Raw genomic sequence first — 25000 nt, forward strand, 5'->3', positions numbered from 1 at the left:
CACACACACACACACACACACACACACACACACACACACACACACACACACACACACACACACACACACACACACACACACACACACACACACACACACACACACACACACACACACACACACACACACACACACACACACACACACACACACACACACACACACACACACACACACACACACACACACACACACACACACACACACACACGCTCCAAAGTGCTTTGACCAAGACCAATTACCTTAATTTCAGTTCAGACTCAAAAAGCCTTTAGGGGGTAAAACACCTGCTAGCTAGAGAGAACCTTGTTGTTCTGTGATTGTTTTGGGCCTGGCATGCTACAACAACACCAATACTACATTTTCAACACAAAAAAATATATATGCAATTTTTGGAAGGAAGATTTGTTGGACAATGTACGGGGCAATTTGTGTACAGACCATCTCAGAGTGATTAGGCATGGGGAACCCGTCTCCAGAGTAGGTCCAGGCCTGTGAGTGGTCTAATATAGTGAGCAGTGTGCACATTTTAACAGTTTTCCTACAGCAATAACTATAACTCCAGCTGCAGTCACACAGCGAACAGAGCCCCTGGGGTGTTCAGAGCTGCCACGGCCAAACCATCAGCTGTGAAATCTGCTTTCCTCTTTGATAAACGGTCGAGATGTGACCCTATCTCTGTCCTGCAGATGCCCAGATTTCCTGTCATGCTTCCCCCCCCATCCCCCCCCCCCCCCCACACCCCTCTCTCTCTCTCTCTCTCTGTTCTTTCCTTTCCTTTCTCTCGGCCCCTTCTTTCCAGGCCTGCCTAGACAACTGCATGTAACGCTCCACTCGGCGTTCTCTTCTCAGCATCATCCATCACTCTGGTCAGCCACCGAGACCCTGAGTCCACCGGCAGCCTCCCCCCCCCCCCCCCCCCCCCCACACCGCAGCAGGCATAGTCGGGCCAACTCCAGCCTCAGCTCCCATTTGCTTCTGGTGGCTCAGGGGACCAGGCAGCGCCCGGCCCCACCAGACTGCACAGGACTGGTCCCCTGGCACCAAGAACCCCTCTGCTCACACTCCCCACACACACTGAACTACCTAGACCTGACGCGCTCATCAGCTCTGCTTGTGGTGTACTCACTGTACTGTACTGAAGTGTCACTTCAATGTTAAGTTATATCTATTATTCAAGTAGGCTTCTTTTTGTTTTCAACAAATTATGGGGCAAACATTTGTCAAAGATCACACGCATGTGAAGTGAAGGGCGCTAATATATTATGATTAGGTGATGTAATGGTTATGTAAAACAAACGTTGCCAACACAAACATTAAACGCCCTTAACAATAAAGAGACAATATGACGTAAATGACACATTATGGAGTAAATTTTCCCTTCATTGTCAATGCATTTACAAAACAAACGTTGAACTAAAGACAAACATTAAATTAAACCAGTGTATAGGAGTAAAATAGACGATCTACAAGCTCACAACGTGACGATTTGAGAAATGGTGTGAACTTGTAGATCTGCTATTTTCAGTGAGATCAATTATCAGTTTGTGTTCCAGTTTCAATGTTGTCTGCTCATTGTTTATCACTTCCAATTTCACTTTCTCCTGTAAAAATTCTCTCTCCTGATCGGACGAAATTGGTATCCTATTCCTGACCAGAACATGTATTTTTCAGTGTAGGCTCCAAAGTGCTTCGAGCTGGAGTGAACGTGGACAGAGACGACATCTTCTATCTATAAATGCACCCCTGTACAGGTGTAATGCACGTAACCCACCGACTTTAAATTCGACACACGTGTTCCACACCACGACAGGGTGTGCAGTGCTCGGTGTCGAGTCGGTCGGACCCACGGTTGTCCAGAACCGCCACAAAAAGACTCTGCCCGGGTTCTGGACCTCCATAATGGAGCTGTCCTGTTCTGACATCATTCTGACATCTGCATAGACTCCATATTTGGGCATGCCTGACAAAGAACTCCATATATGGGCATAAAAGGGACACAGACAGATGGGTGGAACGGGTACTCTGACAGGGGTACAAGGGGTATTGCATAGCCGGGTGGGGCATGGATCTCCAACCTCCATCGTTACCAACTTGGTGCTCTACAGCCGGGCACCGGTCTAGTCTAGTGCAATTCATTTGAGGGTCCTTGAAATTAAAAATGTTGAGAGCCACTGTAGAACAGTGGTTTGTCTCTGGGTGGGACATCGAGATGTGAGAAGTAGATGCTAGGCACACAAGCATACCTTGATAGCCTTTCAAATTACACGTCTGGGATGAAGGAATACAAAGAAAATCCTTTTGATTTCAGAGAGGGCATATCAATAGCCACACAAGCTAGGTCACATGTTTCCAGCGTGAGAGAGATGTCATTGTTGCCATACAGCCGACTGCCTTGGGGTAATACATTCACCTCTGTGGGTTTCAGAAATCTAACAGAATAAAAGGAGATGTAATAGTCTGCGGAGGTCACATACTTCATAAGAATGACTGAGAGTGCCTCCTGGGTGAGGTAAGGACCCATGAAGCAATAAGCCATTATTTCTACCCTCAAATGCTTTATATGGCCTCTTGATCCTGTGTTGGAACACTTTGCAAGGCCTGACATGCATCAAGACTGGCCAGCTTGCTTTCCTCACTCTTTCTTTCCCTCAACGCAGGTCATTCCTCACACTCCTTGTTTAACTTTTCTCCATCTACAGGTGAGGCATTAGGGGCTTGTTCCTGTCTCAAAGTGTCTAGTCTTTGAATACTTGTGCCACTCCCTTCACTCCCACTGAAATAACAGAGATAAATGCTGTACCACATCAAGGACGTTGCCAACGGCCAGTGTTTAACAAGGCAACAACTCAGTGGCAAAAAGGTTGGATAAAAAAAGCAACGCTTGCGATGAGATGATTCCCTAGTGGTGGTGGAGAAATGCGGGGAATTGATTGATGGCTACTTCAGTTTTATACAAATGCCTGACGAAACAAAGTAAAAGCGGAGCATAAAAGCCTAAAAAAAAAGGCAGCTCGCTGAAACAAAAAATGCCCGGTTGGGTTTGACCCGTTCTTTAATGAGCGATTGTGAGAAGCGGCTAACAGCCAGTACCCCGTTTGAGAGATGAGACTTAAGAGCGGAGGAGGGCAACCAGTGAAGCATTGAAAGGGCCCCCCAGGAGAATAGGCACACATGAGATCCTTAAAGGCAATATGCCAGAACTCCTTCCTACGCCTTTAATTGCAAGAGAGAGTTGGCATGTTCTCTAACCCCTCCACAGCCTATTACAGGTGAAGACCACCACCTGGCTCACTAAAAAATAATAGATAACTGGATCTGGAACGGAGGATCGGATTCCACAGAGGGCACTTAGTTAAGGCCTTAACACTCCCGCCAGGAGCAATGTTCTCAAACTACAACCGGTTTTGGAATATTTGTAATGAATGCCTTGTGTAATGAGTGTTGATATTGTGAAAAACATACACATAACCAAGAAAATTGTGCCATTGAGGGTCATCTGAGGGAGAGTGGAGGCACGCCTGGATGCCTTTCAGAGAAATTCATGGGGAGTTTGGAGGAAAATATATTTGACTTTGTCACTTTGGAAAAAGCGACTTGAGGTGTTGCTCCATCAAATCACTCTTCCCCAAGGATAACTGGCTTTACCCCGAGAGATGCCATATTTCACGGCCATAATACTACTTCAAAACCACGAAGCTTAAAAAAGTCGAAAACTGTTCTGAGAATGATTTAATAAAGTTATGCATTGAAGAAATCTGGAAGAATGGGGGGGCCTTTGAGTCTGAAATCCTTGTGGACTTTGCCTTATGTTACTTAACAGGATAAATGTGAGATTGGTTACAATTTTTAATAAGAATTTCTTAATTAATCCAAATGCAAAATGAAATATCATGCCCATAGAGGACTCGTTGTTCCACCAGAGCACTAGGTCAACACATGGCTCTGCAGCTGAAGGGAGCCACGCTGGATCTTTTAAACCAGAGAGGCCAGTGCACTGATATGAAGCTGCTGGCTTGAGAGGAACATAAAAAATAATGGATCGTAACGTCATTCAATTGAAGGCTGGATTGAACTCGAAATCCACCAATTAAAGCGTTTTGTCATAAAATATGCAGATTAAATGGTTAAAATGGATGCACTTCAAAGGCTTTTGTTAGGGGGGGCAGTTAGATCCCAGAGGAGTCAACTCAATGGGTTGGAATGCCATGGGAATTTGCTTCTTCTTTCCATTAAAATAGGCTTTAGACCAAGAACTTTCTAGTAATCGTGTGTCCAAAGCTACTAAGGCAAACTACTGTGCAGGACTTAAAGGACCACTTCGCCACTTTTCAACCTATCTTCATATAATTGGTCCTCACTAATAATCATGATAAAATGGGAGAAAAATAATTCAGTCTGTGTAGGAGGGCTGTGGGCAGTTCAGAAACCCGTCCACCAGTGACATAATCGATGGGGAATCCAAGCTAATAGAAACTGCAGGCTTTCTAGTCCTGAAAAGTTGCAGTGCGAAAATGGAAGCCATCGTTCTCACAATAAAACATTTAAAAAAACATTTTTGTAAAAAAAATACGTGTCACTGGTGAACTGCCCACAGCCCTCCGATGAGACAGACTGAGTAGGAAAAAATATTAGTGAGGACCTATGAAGATAGGTTGAAAAGTGGTGAAGTGGTCCTTTAATAGCAAGTCCACTCCACCAGCAGCAATTTGAGGACAATCTTTTGGAAAACGACAAAAATATTGTGTTTGAAACCATGGTGTGAAGTGAAAATAAAGGCAGAACAGGAAAGGAAGATGAAAACACAGACATACCATGCCACTGCTGTCAGTATTCATCTCAATTTTCCCCTCGAAGGGACCCCACGTTGTGCCCACAGGGAGCTGCAGCCGACAGTGGATCCGTCGTTCGCCATCTTTGAGGAATGCGTCCAGCTCTCCTAAAAAAAATACAATATTGACCAAAATAGTCATCCGTAATGTTTTATACAAGCATACAAGCTAAAAAACAAAACAATCACAGTGATGAACATTCATTGCCATGTGCCCTGAAACCCAAATGTGTTATCACATAATTGCCTAAAGGCCCCACACTATTTAGAGACCAGTTTCAAAACGGATAAGCAAATCGAGTGAACATCCATCTGATGGTGTTCCTCAGAAACACAACCCGCTAACCTTCCTTGAAAGGTGTCTTGTGTTGAGATAATCTCTGTGAGACACTGCAGGCTCACTGGCAGGCAGTGGCAGTATAGTGGCAGACCTATTTCTGTTGTTCCAGGATGGCTGGCTGGGCCCTTGTTAGTGCTGTGTGCTGCAGAGCTGCAGTTAATTAGCAGTGAAAGTGGATAGCACTGTTAGCACTACCAGCGCTCACCTCCCTGACACCCCCGGCTATCTTATCTCTTAGATTCAGTGTACTTTTTTGGGACAGTGATTAATCAAATAGTTATGATAAACCCCTTGGCCGGGTATGACATGCTGCAGAGTATGTTTGCATTTGTGCGTGCGTGCGTGTGCACAGGAAGATAAAGTTATGCAGCACACAGCTCTCAAAAATGCACTTCCGCCTCCTCACTGAGAGGCCTGGTGAAGGAACATTGAAACGGCCAGACTGCTGCTCTTCATGTGATACTGTATCTGGCATATCAACTCATCAATCTCCAAGCCCATTGAAAGAACTAATGGCGACTCATCAGATCGAACTGATCAATTTAATCAATTATAAATAATAATAATATAATAATAATAACAACAATCAATCACTATTATGGGCATGTCCTTATAGCCAATATATCTATTATCTATAAATGTCTGTCTGTCTGTCTGTACTGTAATCCACGAGAGAACCGTTCGCCCCACTGACTTTTCATTTGACACACACAGTGCCCGGCCCCACGGTTGTCCAGAACGTCACAAAAGGCCTCTGCCCGGGCTCTGGTGGCTATGGAGTGGCATGCCTGACAAAGAACTCCATATATGGGCATAACACACACACCACATACATGATAACTGGGTGGGGCATATTCATGCATTTCTGGTTGTCCAGAACCAGCACAACATCCTCTACCTGGGCTCTGGACCTGATCAACCCCATTATATGGATCTGGCAAATTCTTCACAAATAGTGAAAATAGCCAATCTACAAGCTCACAACAAGTCATGTTGGAGATCATTGTTGCACAACACCATTGTGTGAAGACGTATACAATTACGCTTAAATGTAATGTGAGGGGAAAATATTCAATTAATCAAGAATTAATCAATAGAATAATCTCTAAAAAATTGTTAGTAGTTACTTGGAACCCTAGCCGGAACATACACAACCACAAAGAATACAGCTGATGTCAATCTTTTAAAAACAATCTGAAAAAATGGTTGCTTGAAAACCAAAGCTGCAACCATTTATGATTATTTTAGGTGTATTTCTTTTTTATGCTGTTCCCTATGTAATGTCATGTAAATGTATTCCACTGTTTGACTGTCAGTTTTTCCGCTTTGTGTTTCCTGTGAGGCCTGCAACTGTGCTATATCCGGTGTATTTACGTCCATGTGACGTCCATTAATATGCATTGTCCTGTCCAAATAAACAAATAAAGTAAAAAGCTGTAAGGTGTATGTTCTACGCCAGTGTGAGACAAAATGACTCTCCATACCAGCAGATGGCGGTAGGCCGTATTCAGAATCCAAAAAGAAAGCTTCCATAATGGGAAGACAACTGGGAGCATTTTCACACCACTCTGAATTCTGTTTATGTGGTCTTGTTGCTTTACGTATGCTCATGAGAATCCGAATTGAGAATGTCTTATGCAAATGTGCACCTGCCTGGCACTGGCAGTGTCTGCTCTAGGCCGTTTTCTCATGACATGGCAGAGGAGAAAGATCAGTGACGTCTAATATTCCATCTGTGTGCCCTGTTTTAATCTGTCATCGGCTTGCTGCTCACTAATGACACGTAGCCAGTGAGTTAGTTCAGGCGGTATACACTCGAGAGGTTAACACGCATGTGCAGCTCTGTGCAAGAGATGCACTGTAGGCCTATGGGACGTGTCAAGCAGCTGATCAGCTGGCGGTCTACTTAAGCTCACCTGAGTCATATACTTCTTCCTGTTGTATTGCCAGTGTTGCCACTGATGCTGTTCTAAGGGTTATGTTTCTGATACATGTATATGGTATCTCCCTGCTGCCTGCCAATGAAAAGATTTATGGCCATCTCGCTCCAAGGTTCACACCGCCTATGACGAGATTCTCGTCATGACATGTTTTCAGTGGTTTACGATAGAGGGCGCTCTACCGCAGCCTGTGTAAATGATCAACGAAGAAGAGTACAACCAGAAATCATGTGAAGCTTGTATGTAACTCCCGTTCCCTGCCGGTGTCTACACTTGAATCACGGCGTTGCAATTCTAACTCCATTTTCATGAAAATCCAACTGAAAATAGTCCCATCGTTTGTGTTTGAATGGGGGATTCCACCACACAGGCACACCAAGGAACAGATCAAGCAGGGAGCGTCCGACACGCACCATAGGCAATGCATGAGCCTCGGTTTCCCAGAAGCCTTAGGAATCGAGCGTCAGTGGGGGTTTTTTTCGGTCACGTGATCCAAACGTGTGACCTGTCACGAATGTCAGACGGAAACCCTGTATGACTTAAATACATTAATGGAGGAAATTAATCGATAGTTGTAGTCCTTCGCAAATGGCTGACTACCGCCAAATGGCACGGAACACACCACCGAAACTACTGCCGATTGTCAGCCACAGATACTCCAGCTTTTAGACCAACTCTGAACAGGACAAAGTAATTATAACAACTTTAAATCAGACTTGTATCTCTTTCACACAAGTGTGTAGCATGTTGAGCTGGTATGGAAAGGTACAATGGTACATGGCCATGTGCACCTTCTCATGCACAAACATCAACATCAACAAAAACCACACATAATCGAGACACCTGCTTCAACATTCACAGGTCACTCACAGAAAGGTCATTGATGATACACGAAAAAATAATACTGAAAATAGCCGATCTACAAGCGTTTCAACATTTTGACTTATGCCCAACATAGGGAGACCAGGTTGAAATTGGTAAAAACAATAATAATAATGATAATAATACATAAAACACTGAACAGGACGCAGTGTAAACATGTTACATTTCGGTGGAAACGCACAGTTTTGTAAGCACATCCAAATAAGATACTTTGAAATTAATTACCGTATCTCTCTCTCTCTCTCTCTCTCTCTCTTTTCTTGCTTTCTCCCCCTCATCCTTCCTGCTGTAGCACACTGTGCTCCTACTGCCGCAGTGGAAGGTGGGTAAGCTCATTAGACAGAAATAATTAAACATTGGAGCACAGCTGGCCATCATCAGAGGCAGCCTCACAGTGAGAGCAGCAGCCACCGCTTGATGCATTCTGTTTGTCCTCAGATAAGACGGCGGCCTTTCACCGCTTGGACGCAACTTCCTGTTTAGCCCTGCTTGAGTTGACACATGACTTACAGTCATCCCCAAGCCAATGACTTTACTTTCTTTTTTAAAGCATGGCTGGAGAAGGGGGGTGGGGGAGGGGGGGTCTCTAGACGGTACATACAGTCAATACATGTAGGTGTACGTGAGAGGGGAGAAGGGGATTGTGATTCAATTTGCTGGGCTTTTGGTCCACCGTGTTTTAGGTGCCAGTTGTTTGCGTACTGTACCAAATGTTGCCTCAGGACCTTGGGCTCCCAGATGGCTTGTCACATCTGTTGCAGATACCAGTGGAAGACCTCTACGAAATCACCAGTGGATGAATAACAGGCTCCCTTCATACTCTACATCTACTGTAAGAACTCACAGTTTCACCATCCAGTCCAAACACATCCAGCCAACAACCAAGGCTGCATTATATTGCAATGTTCCAGCAATAACATAGCTATAATTTAGTTGCTTACAAGCGCCCCTAATCCCTACTCTGTAGTCTACTTATCAGGTCCAGCCACAAAAAAAAAGTCTAACCAATACAGATACAGCACGGTCACAGAAGCAGACTAAAAGGAAAGACCAAATTGGGACGGTTTGACAAACCATGCCCGTTTTCTTTCCCTCTTCAGTGTACCCGATCAACCAATACTCAAATGACACCGACTTGGCAAAGGAAAGCTGAGTATGTGGCTCAAGCGCTGTGCCCCCTCCCCCAACCTCATCCCTGCTCCCAAACCCCCCACCTACCCACCCACCATCACCCCAAAACCCCCCTCCCTCTGATAAGATCATCATCTGTCGCTAGACTCTAGGGTCTGTTCCTGCGCTCCACAAATACTTGGCAGACCAATGAATGTCCCTTTGTGTGGAGAGATCCTCCTCAGATAGCAACCAAGATGCTCCACATTGGCATCTGTGTTTTTTTTTTTTCTGTCTTTCTTTTTTGTTATGCTGCAGAGGAATAAGGAATCTCATCTCTCTATTGGCTGGCAAGCGACTGCATACTAACGAGCTCCTTGGTGGCAGAGTGCCATCCTTCTATGATTTGAAGAGCAAATGTGTGCAGGCCAGTGGCAGCGAGATGGCCTCAATAGGTTGATCAAGCTCCCCTAGCTAATTAATTATCATTATTAGATATAATGAAGGCCATCTGACCTAACATTTTAAATGTGGAAATATAATGGCCCCAGCTTTCATTTTACAAGTCTACAGAAAATAACCAGACTTGTTCTTTTGGAACTGAGAAAGTTTGAAAAGGTTACTCTCTTATCAAATATCACAAAAACCAAACAGATTTGACCCTAATTGCTTTCTTACATGGCCCCTCTGTGCTGCTCCAGTAGATTCCTGGAAGTCAATGATAGATACATATTTCACTCTGAACGTTTCTCTTAATGCACATATAGTGTGAAAGTGTAATTTCTGTCCCAGAGTACGGTAGTCTGCTAATGGTCTGACATGACAAATGACTCTGCCGTACTGCAGATTTACATTAGTTAAAGGAAAGGATTTGCATAAGTTATCTCTAACATAAATTTCACTTCAATAACTAACGTTGGCTCAAAGATCACCCTAGCAAAAAACAAATAGAAAACCTATACAGTGCTCCAGAAATATATCTGGATTTTTATTATCTGGCTCCCTATTTTGGGACTTTCATTAGCATTATCTAGGTGACAATTCTCCAAAACAGCAGCTCTATACGTGAACGTCACGCTGCGCGGCTGCGATGCGCTGTGAGCTTGTAGATCGGCTTTGCCGCGCGAAAATAATGAAAGATGGCGTCAAAGCAACTCAATCCACTGATATTAAATACAGGTTTCAAATAAAAGCAAATAAATGATTGGTGTTCAAAGTTCAATAACCTGTGCGTGGCAATTCAGCGATGCCCTCCTGAATCCCAGTCATCCCCACTGATAGGCCTGCGTTATAAAGCTGCCAAATGGACTATAAATTAATATACCATGAGAAGCATATGGGGTGAAATGGAATGCTCTGTATCGGTTCAACAAAAGGTGCTACATCTTTAAAGCAGATATGTGATATGAAATTTTTACAGCTGAAGGAGAAATGTCACAGAGCATTGATAAGAGAGCGATGAACTTTCCTCCCCCCCCCCCCATCCCCCCACCAAGCCACTATTATCAGGTCCCGGTGAACAAAATGCATCATTTATAACCCAGAGCCCACACTATTATCTCCGGGCGAGACACTTGTTTTAACAGTGAAGGACCTCCAGCCCACCCCCCACAGTACCCTCACCCACACCCTCCCCTCCCCAGAAAAGAAGGCCCTCCGTTTGGTTCTGTCCATCCCTTTGAACAGCAGGAGAAGTTGACCCTTTTCTGGCGGTGGTGATTTTTTTTCTTTACTTTAGTAAAAGTATCAGTACTATAATGTTTTAAAAAGTACTCTGTAACAAGTAAACAGCCTGTATACATTTGTTTACTTGAGTAAAAGTCCAAAAGGATTGGCATCAAGTATTGAAAAATGAACATAAATAAATAATAATAAATAAAGTAAAAGTACCTAAAAAATTTACTTGTAGTGTATACTTTCCACCACTCGTTTCCAGGCAACAACAATGAGCTTGACTGAGGGAGGGAGGAGGGGGGGGGGGGGGGATGTAGCAGGGAGAACAGGCAGTGGAATGGGGGGGGGGGGGGGGGGGCAAGCCAAAGGGATTAGGGTATGTTAACTCTGACGGATGGGGGGCAGGGTAGGGGTTGTTGGTGGGCCAGCTGGGAGTGTGGGTGTGGGTGGGTAAAAAAGGAATATGATATATAATAGTGAAAATATCTGATCTATTACAATAGCCTATCTATAAACTCAAAACGTGCATTGGAGGTTGTAGATCAGCTACAGTATTCTTGCATGACACTGTTGTATGGTGAAGTATAAAATAAGGCTTAAGTGGTTTGCTGAGATTGTTTAATGTACCCCATTATTGAGTGGTGCAACCACTCCTATAGACAGCTACTGTATGTCCCTGGCTGGCTGGGTCTGAGCACGGAAATAGCATATTTTCACCACCAAGTGTCACTGTTGTGCACCCCAGCCTAACACACCACCAAGTCTCACTGTTGTGCAGCCTAACACACACACACACACACACACACACACACACACACACACACACTCACACTCACACTCACACTCACACTCACACTCACACTCACACTCACACTCACACTCACACACACACACACACACACACACACACACACACACACACACACACACACACACACACCACTCACTTTAGACGGGTCTGATTTTTACTCTATCTCTGAGTTAAACGCTATTTCCTGTGGCAGGGATTCCTAAGCAGTTCTTTTTAGGTGCCCTCAACAATGCATGCAGTAACTGAATATAAAGTTACTGCATGCACATTGCAATCATGCCACTAAAGGGTGAAAAGAAAACCATTATTAAAGACTTGGATGCATACTTTGGACATGGATGTTGCTGTTGTTAGTTGTTGTCATTGAACTGAAATATAGCAGTTGTCAAGGACTCAGTTTGATCAAAGGCCTGCAGAAGTTAGCAGTAAGGATGCTGACAACAATCTGCAAGGCATCCATCTTTAGAGAAGTGCTGCGGTGTCTGTTGATAGCATGTAAAAGGAAGACAGGAAAACTTAAAGAATGATTGTCCTCACACAAAGATATGGCCATATCACAAACAACATCTAGAGGACACGCTATTATTCAAGGAATCTGATCTGTTTTAAATGCTTCCTGAAATTTGAGAACCATCAAAAAGACATTACTCCAAACTGGGCCTGTCAGAATAAATGAGTAATTGTGGATTTATTCATTGGCAGCTATAGACGCCATGTGCCTGAAACAGTTGGCTAAAAAAAACGTTTCTTCTTGCAGAAGTTATGTCCAGAAAGAAACCAGACATTTTAAACAAACTTGACCTCTTGCACACCTACTCCGAAATTGTTGCATGGATGCGAGGTTACATTTCGGCGCGACTCCAGCCTTCTAGAAGTTGGTCTGTGTGTGTCTGTGTGTGTCTGTGTGTCCGGACTCTCCGGAGCTAATCTCGCAAACCGCTGGAGCGATCAGTGCTGAATTTCTTGTGCACACTGACTGCCAGTAGGCCGCACACAGTAACTCCACTAATTCCGTTCACATATTTGAATAAATATCAGAATATCAGGCTGAAACCTTGCCCACATTTGGAGTCATATAGATGGAGGCTTAGGCTGGCAACATGAAGTCCGAGATCCACATTGGAGCCACTACATTCCCAGATATTTTGAACCCAGTTTGCGTTTTGTTTAAATGCATTAAAAACATATTAACTGATTAATTGATTCTTATGCTTAAATGCGTTTTTGTTTGTTTTTTAGGTTAAAGCTATACTGTTTTAATCACTGCTATAGAGTTTTTATAGTAGGAGCCTCCCAATCTCTCTAGCTCGTTAGTAAACAGAAAATACATTCATATCAGAATAACAACGGAGAATTCTCTCTTGTTATTCTGAGCATAGTCTAATTTATCAGCTTCAAATTACAGTAGTAATGTTCCAGTTCGTTTGCTCATTCCTTGAGTTACTTACAATTTCATTTGTAACTACCGGTAATCGTATACCTACCTGAAAATGTGTTTTCTGTTTACTAGCAACAATAATCAGAATATACTGTATATAATATACAAAGGTGTCATATGCAGACAATAAATCAGACTTTAATATTACCTCTCCTGTGTTTCATTTTCACTAATGTTGCCACTACAGTATGATACCTCAATTTCTCTCTGGGATCAATAAAGGTACCTTATCTTATCTTATCTATCTGAAGAACAATTTGTACACTGTAACACATTTGTATGAAATACATTTCCCGCAGAGCTGTGATTATGAAAATAATAAAGTATACAGATAGAGCTACCAAAACAATTTCTGCACAGACAATGCCTACAGTAAAGTGAGTAAACACAGTGACATCGGATTCTTTAAATTTGGCAGTTAATTCAGGCGTACTATTTTTAAAGTACCTCTGATTCTCCTCCCAAGTCAATTACCAGACCTCCAACTTCCCCTGGGTAACGGAGAATTCTGTTTGGGGTTTTTTTCTTTTTTCCTGTGTGACCTAGTTGTCTTTTGTGAGTAGGTTTTAGCAGGAGCAGTTTGACAGTCAACAGATAAGATGGATTAAGCTTTTTTTTTTTTTTTCATCCAGTTTTGATGTGAACAGCGTAAAAGCGGGTTAAATCATCGAGTTTCAGGAGTATTTTTAAATGCCTGGAGATAGTGTGATAAAGGAGCTAAACCTAAAGGCTTGGGCTGGGAAGGTCAAGGTCGAGGTTTTAGCGACCAGCTACCCGCCGATGAGGCCAACCTTCGTCTCTCTCAAAGCGGGCTCACTGCAGCAGCCAAGTCCACCTCTCATCACTCGGAGAAAAGATACATGGGGAAGTGAAACAAAATCCCACAACCGCACTATGGGCAACATCAAAGAGCAACGCACCCCTACCTTTTGTGTATGTGTGACTGACTGAGTGTGTGTGTGTGTGTGTGTGTGTGTGTGTGTGTGTGTGTGTGTGACTGTGTGTGTGTCCTGACTGCATGCTGTGTACATGAATGAACTAGGCATCTATAAAACAAACATGCACGTGTGTGGTGTGACTGTGTGTGCATGTCCATATACAATACATACCGCTACATGTAAAAGATGTAAGCATTCCTCCATGAAAACAACTGACTGTAGTGTAATCATGTTCTGATTATTTCTATAAAAAACCCCACCAATTAAATTGTTGACGTAAGAGGCAACACAGGACTGTGACACACATGCTAATCAACCCGGTTTATGATGATAGAGTATTAAATTATATTTTGAGGATATCATTTGCTTGGAATCCCCCATCCTGATCGCAGGCATGCTTAACATGGGCACAGGAACTGACAGCTGTATCGCCACGTGGTACAGCTCAGCCAATCCTGAATTCATTTGAATTTTAAGTCGCTTTGCTTCTAAAGGCACTTGAGCATTATGAAAAGGTGAAGAGGCAAGGCGACCAAAATCAAAATCAAAATGAAAGACCGGTCAAATATTGATGTCACAAGTTTCTCTATCAGCATGTCACATCGGTCCAACATGAGACGTGACGTTGGGTTGGAGACATCTTTAAGGAGGACATAGTTAGACACATTTTGAGGACGTCGATTCCAGCACTGCTGCTCATGTCGGTGACAGGGAAGAGTAATCCTATACACAGGCTGCTATTGTGAAATGAGAAACTAGCCTCCTTCACTGGCAGAGACCAGATGCACCTCTCTCTCTCTCTCTCTGTCCTAATCTGTAAACGACTTAAAGGAGCCTTATCTCCAGGCTCTTCTGCTTCATTTCATGCTTGATTTACTTTAATTTGTCTGATAGGGCACAAGGATTTGGAAATGGCCCATCTTTCGGTGGAAAATGTTCTGATTTTTCTCTGGCATTGTTATGTGGAGGTTTTTGACTTTTCTCTCTCCCTCTCTTTTTCTTTTTCTCTCTCTCTCTCTCTCTCTCTCACTCCCACTTACTCTCTCCCTCTATCCATCTCTCTTTTTCCTTTCCTTGAGAGGGGAATCTTGCTCCAGTGCAACAGTCTGTTTGAGTGCATTTAGATTCGAGCTAACGCAGCAGAAACAAGTTTTCCATGTGGTGTGATTTTGTGATGGGCAACGGCGACACTGGAGTCGTGTTTGCCTTTCAGATTCACATTGGGTGCGGTGCAGCCGAGTGCTTCAAACCACAAAGATCTTATGTTTAAGTTAAGAGGCGACTGGCCCTCCAGTTTAGCAAGTGGGTGAGCGGCTGGCGCTGATAAAGTTGCTCCACAATGAAGGGACAGGGCGACAAGCGTCATGTCTGCAGATGCCTTGACTTCTTTTCTGCTAGCGGAACTCAAGTCCTTCCATGGCTGTCTGGCTGTTCCCATCACCAAGACGTCTCCCCACTTATATTTTGTGACTGAATGGCAGCAGAGGCAGTCAGCTATGATTCCAGTCAGAGCCATATCTTGCCAGATCCTGAATAATCTCAATTCCCTCCCACCAATGAGCCAAGCATAGAAGCAACACAAAAACCCACAGAGAAAGAATACAAGAAGGCTGGGATGAGCTGCCTGAGTGGACTGCATGCACAGTGTGTAAGATGGGTGACATAATGACACTGGTCCTCCCTACAGAACCACAGTGGACAACGATAGGCACGGGGACATATCTTTTCATTATAAAAAAAGAAAATATAAACAAGGCTTGGATATGTAAAATGTGGATAAGTAAAATGGGAATGTATAATGTATATACTGTATATAGTGTATAGTGTATAGTGTATATACAGTACTGTATATCATTAATAGATAAATGTGTTTGCAACAGTTACAGTTCAGTTAGACCACGCTGCAATATGCAACGTCACTAACTCGACGTCTACAAAATGAGCGTTATTGAACAACTAACCAGTCACAGGCAAGCATGGAAGAAATGCAAGAGAAAGTGCATACGCACGCACCCATGCACGCACACATGCAGGCACATACGCATGCACACTCACACACACACACGCACGCACACACGCGCGCACACACACACACACACACACACACACACACACACACACACACACACACACACACACACACACACGTGCTCGTGCACACAGGCAGGGAGACCATTGAAATTCATCTCACAGCCTGAATTTACTTAACTGCGGGTCTGTGCGCAGTGATAAACGGAGTGATGATCCGGCAACACGTCTTTATCCATGCTTTGCTTTAATTAACGGCGGCTTGTTTGTTGAAAAGATGATTAATATGCCAATGAAAATTGCATAATTGAATACCACAACACTCACACAATCAGGGAGGAACATGCCGTTTTTTTTTTATTAACTTTTTTTATTATCGTTATTATTATATTATTTGGTATTTTAATTCCGTTGACAAGCGGTTCCCACCTCCCCCCACCTCACACCTCGGGACACAAAAAGGAAGGTAGAATCGGTGTGACCGGGGGGCCACGCTGGGGGCTGCGTTGGGGGCCGCGTTGGGCACGGCTGTTCATCACCACTGAGGGGCCCGTCAGAGACAGGGGCACTGCTCTGATATCAATACCTTTCACTGTGAAGGGTGTGTGTGTGTGTGTGTGTGTGTGTGTGTGTGTGTGTGTGTGTGTGTGTGTGTGCGTGCGTGCGCGTGAGTGAGAGTGAGAGAGAAAGAGAGAGAGAGAGAGATAGAGAGAGGGAGGGGATGCAGTCATGGGATGGGGTGGAGTTACTGTAGGTACACCACACAGTAAAATACGAGGGTACAAATGTAACTTAAGGGGCTGTGGATTTTACAGTGTAGGTGGGATTCTGTACACATTCCTGTAGCCGAATGGGAATGCCATTATGGGGACACAAAACGGAATTAAAGTAAAACACGACTCTACACATGAATATGAAATGAAGCGCTATCTCAGACTCGGGCACCCAGATTTAGCGAAAATCCCCACAGAACCATGCATGAAGGACAGAATTTGAAGCAAGTCACTCAAATATACTTTGTGTTTTTGCACACACAAAAGAAGTAATGGAGAGAATGATCCAAGGCACAAGTAAGTTTCACTTGACTAATTCAGAGTTTACCCAGCATTACATCCCCTAACACAACTTGTGCCGAATGTCTCCATGTAAATGCTGAATACACACATCAAATATTCAACCAATTACAATGATACCTCTTGGAAATAAAATAAAATGGTACAGCCACAGTAGCGCCTGGGAGGGTAAGCATCACAGAACAAACACATTCACAGAGCTAAAGAAAGATGCGTTAGGAGTCAAGTCCCCAGAGGCAGAAACACTACCACCAGCCGTGTTTTAAAACCAGCCTTTTTAGCAACTGCTCTCGTTTACACTGAAATCCTTAAGACTCCTGCAACTGAAACAGCGCTCACAATAGAAGGTGCCATTGTGAGTTCTGCTAAGTGGACACATAGCCTATTGAAATGCGGACAGAAATGGTCGAAAGCGAATTATCTTATTAAGGGAATTCTTTACTGTGCCATAACCCACACATTCACACACAAACACTGAAACTAGAAATGAATACAGTGACATCTTCCTCAAATGATAAGAACAGTGATTGCATTTAGCCCTATTTTAGATTATATAACTAACAGCCATGAAGTTCCACTATAAAGCCTCTTAGTATAGCGGATCAGTGACTACATTTGCATCAAGGCAATTCAGCATAGGAGTACAGTGATTTGTCTAATCTCGTGTTGCATATTTTCATCGTTATAATCATACATTCAACGTATGCCCACACGCGTGCACGTGTGTACTGTATGCGTGTGCGCGCAACGTGCACGTGTTGGAATGGAGGCAGGTGAACGTGATGTGTGTACACAAAACCATTATGAATCCTTTCACTAAGAGTGCGAAAATAAACTTATCAGAAAAGGCGATGGACAATGTTTACAGATACAGACATTTATTGCAATTTAGTTTAACATCACTTAGGGACCCAGAACTCGCAGAGTAGCTGATGATGGACTTTCATCAACAGTATCAGCTATCTCATAGTGTCATTCATGTTTCACGAGACTTGTCAGGAGACTCTGAATAAACCCCTGGAGGAGGGAGATAAAACCATCCTTTTGAGAGAGAATTGCCATGATGCACGTCCAAATTTCATGATTACAAGAAAAGAAGTGGGGGGAGGGGGTGTGTGCAAATGAAAGCCTGTGCAGAAAGTTTTCAGTTTGCTGATATAACAGTCAACAGTGTCTGTAAGTCTACTTAAAACGCTTAGGTATCAGCCGAGGCAGCTGCGACATCCCCGTCTTATGATTCTGTCAAGACAGTACACTATCAAACCTTTCATTCCACTCCCAAGCTACATTTCCGGTGACAAAAGCCCTGCGAATGCCTCCTGAAGGATTCATCTATATCCTAATTTTACCAATCCAATTTAACTGGAGCAGCTGGAGTGGTCTGAGCACTAGTTTACCAATCTTTGCTTTCCAAGACTCAGTGTGCTGAAGGCTGGAGGGGTTCAATCAATGGTGCTTTGATCTCGGCTGGAACCATAATTATTTAACATTGTTACAAGGATTTCTCTAATCCATCCTACCATTAAATCCCTTTTACACCCTCATCTTCTGCAGCCTAATCTGCATCTGGGCTCCGTTTGTCTCTCTCCCTCATTCCGGCTCGCCCCTCCTTCCTTACAACACCCTGACTTTATAGCAGACATATTGCTTCCAAGTTAGAAACGTTAGCAATGCCCAATGCATGGAGAGCCACCTGACTGAAGGCATGTCATCACACACTCATTTAAATGCAGAACTGTAAGGTTATTTTTACCGGTATTTGATTCTAGACTTGCTGTCAGCTCACTTTAATTTCATTTAGTTAAGGAAGTGGATTTTCGCTTTAAAAAATCAATTATTTTAAGTATTTGGAAAAAGAAGATTCTAATTTGCAAACGCGAACTGAAAAAAAGTGCTATCATAAGTTAATAAATGACAGTATAAATTTGCTCATGAAATTAGATGAATTAAAAGTGAGTTGAACATGATCTGAACCAACAAGTCTGTTATAAATCAGAGACGCCTCTGAGGGTTGGGCTCATTTTCATTTAGGACTGAGGCCCATTTTTGCTATATTGTATATTATAGATGGCAACAAGAACCCCAAAAGGGGTTCCGGTCCTGAATGGGTTAAGCCTTCTTTTTATTTCAATTTAACTAAACAAAAACTTTCTTCAGATGAACTGAATATAAAATGTTCAAGTGAACGAGCATATGTTTCTTGAAGTTTATATTGGTGATCATTTTGACTCAAACAAAAAAGGGCCCCACCGTCCTCCTGCAAATATTTGCATGTCTGTGTTTAGCCACGTTATAAATAGCAGCACGGCCACCGCAAACATTTGTTGAGGCACCTGCCTCACCACTGTAGCCATCTGGGCCTCCAATTCTCCTAGCATAACATATGTTCATAAAACCTGAAATGGTTATTGTTTTTGTGCGTGCGTGCATGCGCGCGCGCGCATGCGTGTGTGTGTGTGTGCGCGTGCGTGGGTGCGTGCTTGCGTGCGTGGAGTGTGGACTGGAAGAGGAAGGTCCAGCCACTAGCACTTCTAAGCTGGCTGGAGTCAAGATTGAAGCTTGATTCATACTTCGTCGTGTGGCGGTGTTGCACGTCGAAAATAGCAGATCTACAAGCTCATGATGCGTCGCCATGTGACACGTCATGAGCTTGTAGATCTGCTATTTTCGGCATGAGAGCATGAGACTCTAAGAAGTACATGAAGAGAATAAGCTACATTTTTCAGAGAGCGATTTTCGCTTTAATGTCTTAAAAGGGGGAAGGGTGGAGGTAGATGAAGAAGGATTGGGGTGGCAGGAGGTGGGCTCCGCTTGTGTCCAACTGTCAGGTACCATCTCGGACGGCCACTCCTTCATCTGACCCCTGCCTGGCTGTGGCCCATGCCCAGCTGGCACTAAGAGGCGAGCAGGCTGGGCCATGCCCGTCAGGGACAGCCAAGCCAGGAGATTTGTGGGCAAGGTGGTCACACCGCTTCTGTTACCTTTGTGCTTAGTGCTCAACTCCTCCTTCTCGCTTGTTTCACTCCCTTTGTTTAAGTGACCTTTTTTGTGCCTTTTCTAGACTTCTCTGTTATCTTAAATCTGGGTTTTTCGCTTATCTGGTGTGGGGAGAACGAGTCAGCGTATCGCTTCAAAAGTAGCAATATGAAGTAGTCAATATGATAACGCAGCGCTTGGGATTAAAGGTTATAGTGCACATTACGGTGTATGTTATCACCTATAAAACCCACTTCATTGGGTCACAGACAGTAGATTCACATACAATAAAACACTAGACTGGATCGGGTATTAATTCCTATACAGCAAATGCACATCCTGTAGAAATGACATGTCTACTTACAAGCAGCACTCTCAGAAACGCAGAGTTTCCACTAGTTTTATAGGGGGGTGTGGCTTCCACCAGCAGACATTTAGATAAGGCTGAGAACAAGTTCATTAGCAGAGTTAGCTAGCTAACACCCTTCATTCTCAATTAGCCTAGAGGAGACAGTCTGAGAGAGAGAGAGAGAGAGAGAGAGAGAGAGAGAGGGAGAATGAGAAAGGCTCAGATCCTTATCACCGCTAGTCCATGAAAATGAATACAATAGCTTGACATGCTATCACCCATATCGGTGGCTGATTGCAAAACATCCATGACTGGAAATGAACATTAAAAAGAAGATTGCTGTGGCAGATTTGCTTAAGGTCATATTTCTAGAGAGAGAAGAGACGGGGAAGAGACTGGGAAACTGACTGTGGGAGGATCCACATCAGAAGCCTACATACGTAGTAGTGTTAATTTACAGTAAAGAGTGTACAAACGGGAAAAAAAGAGCTTTGCAGGACTATAACTCCCAGAGTGTTACAAATGGAGCCAAATGGACTCTTATGGGTCCATTTGGTTCCATTTGCACACTGAAGAAGGTCACACGACCGAAAGCTTGCATTAAACTCAGATATCCGCACAGGTGTGTTCTGTTTCATAAACGCTCACAGTTAAAATGACACTAAGGAATTTCAGTATGCCGAACAACAGAGAAAGAATGAGCTGTCAAATTAACTCTTAATCTGCCAGCATTTATTGATAAATTGTGATAATCCACACCAGCATTTTTCCCTGTTCAGCTCTTATTTTGAATCCTAGGGTGTGTGACGACTGACGATGCAAGATGTCTTCCTTGTTTACCGTCCGGTCTAATGGAGTCTAATGGAACGCAACACAGAGTCTGCTCTGGGCTGTGGAATAAACCTTGTTTTGACCAGAAATGCCATCTGGGAGGAATAGGAGATACAGGCGATTGAAAGAAACAGATAGAATGGGTGTTTATGGGCACGATGATAATGATCGCACAATCCTGTGTTATTGACAGCACCAGCTAGCAACCCGACGCTAACGTGAGTAGCATTATATACATACAATCAAAAGCACTATAAAAGCCCAACTGCCGTAGAGCTACGGCAATGGCGTTAAGCGTAACATTGATTCATTGCCTTTAGTTGACGTAGATGAATTGCAATGGCGGACTTTGTGTTAATAGCGAGTCACGCGGACAGGAAGACAGACAGAGAGCAGGGACCAACCTCAGACGCCACTTGACTTGATGAGCTGCTAAAGTGGGGGATGAAATACCAGAAAAGGAAAAAATTAAAAAAACTTCAATTGCAGGATGTATATCGTGAATCCTTTTGTTGTTACTCTGCAAAAAAGGGAACTAATATGAAGGTGCTTCAATGGAATCACCAAAGCAGGTGGGCATGTTCTGAGTTAGCCCACCTCATTAATAAATCTTCACTCCCCTTTTATGCAATATAGCCATTACATTAACATCCTATTCAGATGCACACACAGAGTGATTAAAAATTATCTGTTGGTGATCGTAATCGCACCTGCTTAAACTTAAGCCAAGGCAATGACAAAGAACTTTTTGAATGTGGCCACTATCTGAACATTTACAAAGAGATTAAAGGGTAGACAGTCTCAAACTAAATAAATTTGCTTTTAATCGCTTTGAACAGGAAGTCATGTCATTTCAAATGTACCCTATCTGATTGTCTGATTCCACTCTTTATTCAAATTATAACATGCCCATCTGACTTTTCCCACACAATGAGAAAAATTAAAAAGGGAAATGACCTTTCTTGGCAGCCATGATGTGAGAGTGAATGGCATTATTATTATGCTCCGAGATTAATTTCTGCCCATTTTGTGCTGCCCATTGAGAAAAACAGAGGAAGAGTACAAATGCTTTGCTAATTTGCTAATTGGTATGCATCATGGAGGTGTTGCGAGGTAGGTATAGTACAATGTAGTTCACAACTGCTTTGATGTGTGCAACAGTGAGACAGTTACTCAAACTAATCGATTCAATCTAATATAAAACATATAATAGATAATCAACCATTTAATTAAATAATGGATTCATATTCAATCCGTATTTTGGGCATATTAAAGGCAAGTATAGCTTCAAGGAAATAAAATAAAATAATTTGTAGATCTGCTATTTTTGCCGTTTAATCCACACATTTATACTTACTTACTTAATCCTCATTGAATCCCCTTTGTTTAAAAAAATGCTTCTCGATTATTCAATTAATGTAAAACGTAATCAATAGAATAATTGCTAAGAAGATAATTGATAGTGGCTAAGCAGATAGTATGGCTAAACAGACTGGAAGACTATCTGCCCACATGAGTATCTGAGTTCTGTTCCCCCAGGGGACCATACATATATGAAAATGTGTTCCCTTTGAGTTTTATCGGACAGAGGTGTGTGCTAAATGACATGTTTTAGTATGTATTACAGTAGAGGTTATAAAGCAGCGTTGCTGTCTCCAAACTGGATATCGCGTGATAACGCAGAGGCACTGGTCCGCAGGGCTGACCACCAGATACTGGCTTGTCTGTGGCTTGGCTGTATCATTAAATGGCTCCCATGTCCCCGCGATCAGGTCCTCGGCTGCAGCTGTTGGAACCAACCCCACTGAACGATGAGACAAATCCACTACTTTAATCCCGTAATGCCCGGTTTGTACTTTGCTGCACGACGGTGTCGCTTGCCGAAGAATAAGGGATTCTGGAGCCGATTCTGTTACTGTCGCCGAGCGACACCATCGCGCAAGAAAGTATAAGTCAGGCTTAAGAGTCTTTGTCTGTCTCTGATTTTGTCTCTCCATTTCTCTCTCTCACTGGTCTCTATCTCTCTCTCACTCCCCCCCCCCCTCTTCTCTGCTTGTCCAGCAGTGTGTTCTGAGCCGCTAATTCCCATTCTGACGGCCGCGGAGAGGCAGGAAGCATAATTACAGTCAGTCATAGATCCAGTCATAGTACATCCATCCCGCCTTTCAAAGCACTATTTTTAAGCTCAGCATTTTCTTGCCCAAAAGGGCCTTTTTCCGCATGTGATGCCTTCTTTTTGTCACGGCCCCCACACTTCTGAGCTGACCCCCTCAGCCCTGTCTCCTGACTGATCACAGTGATGGTTTATTACTGTCGTCCCTTCGCTCTTATCTTTAGCCAGCAATGCTCATTTCCTTCCCCAGATTTAAATGCAAATGTGAAATTTAATGATAAATGCATTATCTGATAGGTGTGATAACACTGATTCACTGTCAGTATAAAATACACACCCCAGGGGGCTTCTGGCTAGCTAGCACAACTTGCCAAAATCCACTTTTTCTCTCGCTTTTAGAAAATATATAAACGCATGTACCTGCAATAAATTCTCGAGGTCATATTGCGCATTAAATGGAACTGTGTTTTGTGTGTTCAGCAGTGTGGGCGTAGGCGTATTGCTGAACAGTAATTGCTGCGTAACTAGTATGTTATTATCCATCACAGTGATGAAGTGACTTTAAATAAAGAGGGCAAAACAAGATAATGGAAAGTCTAAACACTCGAAGAAACCAAGGACAATATGCCTGGTACTGTAACAGGACATTATCAAAAAAGAAAAGCTCCAATTTCTAGTGATTACTATGAGGTTTCTTTGGGAAGCTAGTCTATTTCCAAGTACAGTACAGCAAGATTAAAAGCAAAGCAACTTAATCTAGCTAGCCCATTCAATCATGGTAACCTAATGTACTGTACACTGAATGGTAAATGTGTACCATTTAGCTGATCACATCACAACCAGCCAAACCATTTTCCCTCTACAGCAGTAGAATGCAGAAGATGTATTCTAACTTTAGAAACATTAGAGGTCGTGCTATTATTACGTTCCCCCATTCCTCTTTTGGAAATCAAAGCTTTTCATCAAGGTGGAATATTTTATAGTGCGATGCACATTTCTAAAATGAATTGCGCACATGATTCTATCTATGTCGTAGCTTATACGGTGTTATCGTGCAGTTGTGCAGTTATCTCATCTTGGTAATGGTCAATGCTTTCTAAAGAAGTGAAGTGATGTGATTGGTTGGCTTACTTGGTCCATCCCAGTCTTCTGGCCCGATGGCTGGGTGTCTGGTCTTCTCGTTCTGTCCGTCCATCTCCGAATCCCCTGCTTCTCCATTGCCATCCTCCTCTCCTGTAAGAATGAGAATCCATGTTTAACCACTTAAACCTTATACTTTGTTGCCCGTGGTCCCACAGGGATTTATACTTGATCCCCTTCATTTTTTTGCATCTCCTAAAACAGCCTGTCTACAAGATCACAATGCGTCTTGTGAGCTTGTGGATCTGCTATTTCCTATGGAAAAGGGACACTAGACTGTAGTTAATTCAACACTGTATATTATGGATGGACTACAATATTATTTCCAAACAACGAGTTTTGCAATAGACTTTGGGACATTGTCCTTGTGGAAGGAAGTCAGGATGTAAAGCCAAGACACTCCGGTCATGCCACCCATGTAATACTCATTGTTAAATGTCACAATCAGCGGTAATGTATGCAATTGCCAAGCACCCCAGAGGCATCCATGTTTTGCATGTGTGCATGCGTATGTCTGAGTTGTGTG

The 25000-nt window shown here is 43.2% G+C and overlaps 1 protein-coding gene across 1 annotated transcript in view; it reads right to left on the reverse strand.

Moving 5' to 3' along the window:
- Nucleotides 1–25000, reverse strand: part of zfpm2a (zinc finger protein, FOG family member 2a) — a 143670-nt gene that overhangs the window by 69514 nt on the left and 49156 nt on the right. Inside the window, exons 3-4 of the mRNA XM_080768012.1 lie at nt 24466–24564; nt 4815–4939 (exon numbers count right to left, since the gene is read on the reverse strand). Of these exons, the coding sequence (XP_080624138.1) occupies nt 4815–4939; nt 24466–24564 (224 nt within the window). The remainder of the gene's footprint in view (nt 1–4814; nt 4940–24465; nt 24565–25000) is intronic.

This window comes from Protomyctophum bolini (assembly GCF_963924005.1).
Source record: "Protomyctophum bolini genome assembly, chromosome: 7".
Lineage (NCBI taxonomy): Eukaryota > Metazoa > Chordata > Actinopteri > Myctophiformes > Myctophidae > Protomyctophum > Protomyctophum bolini.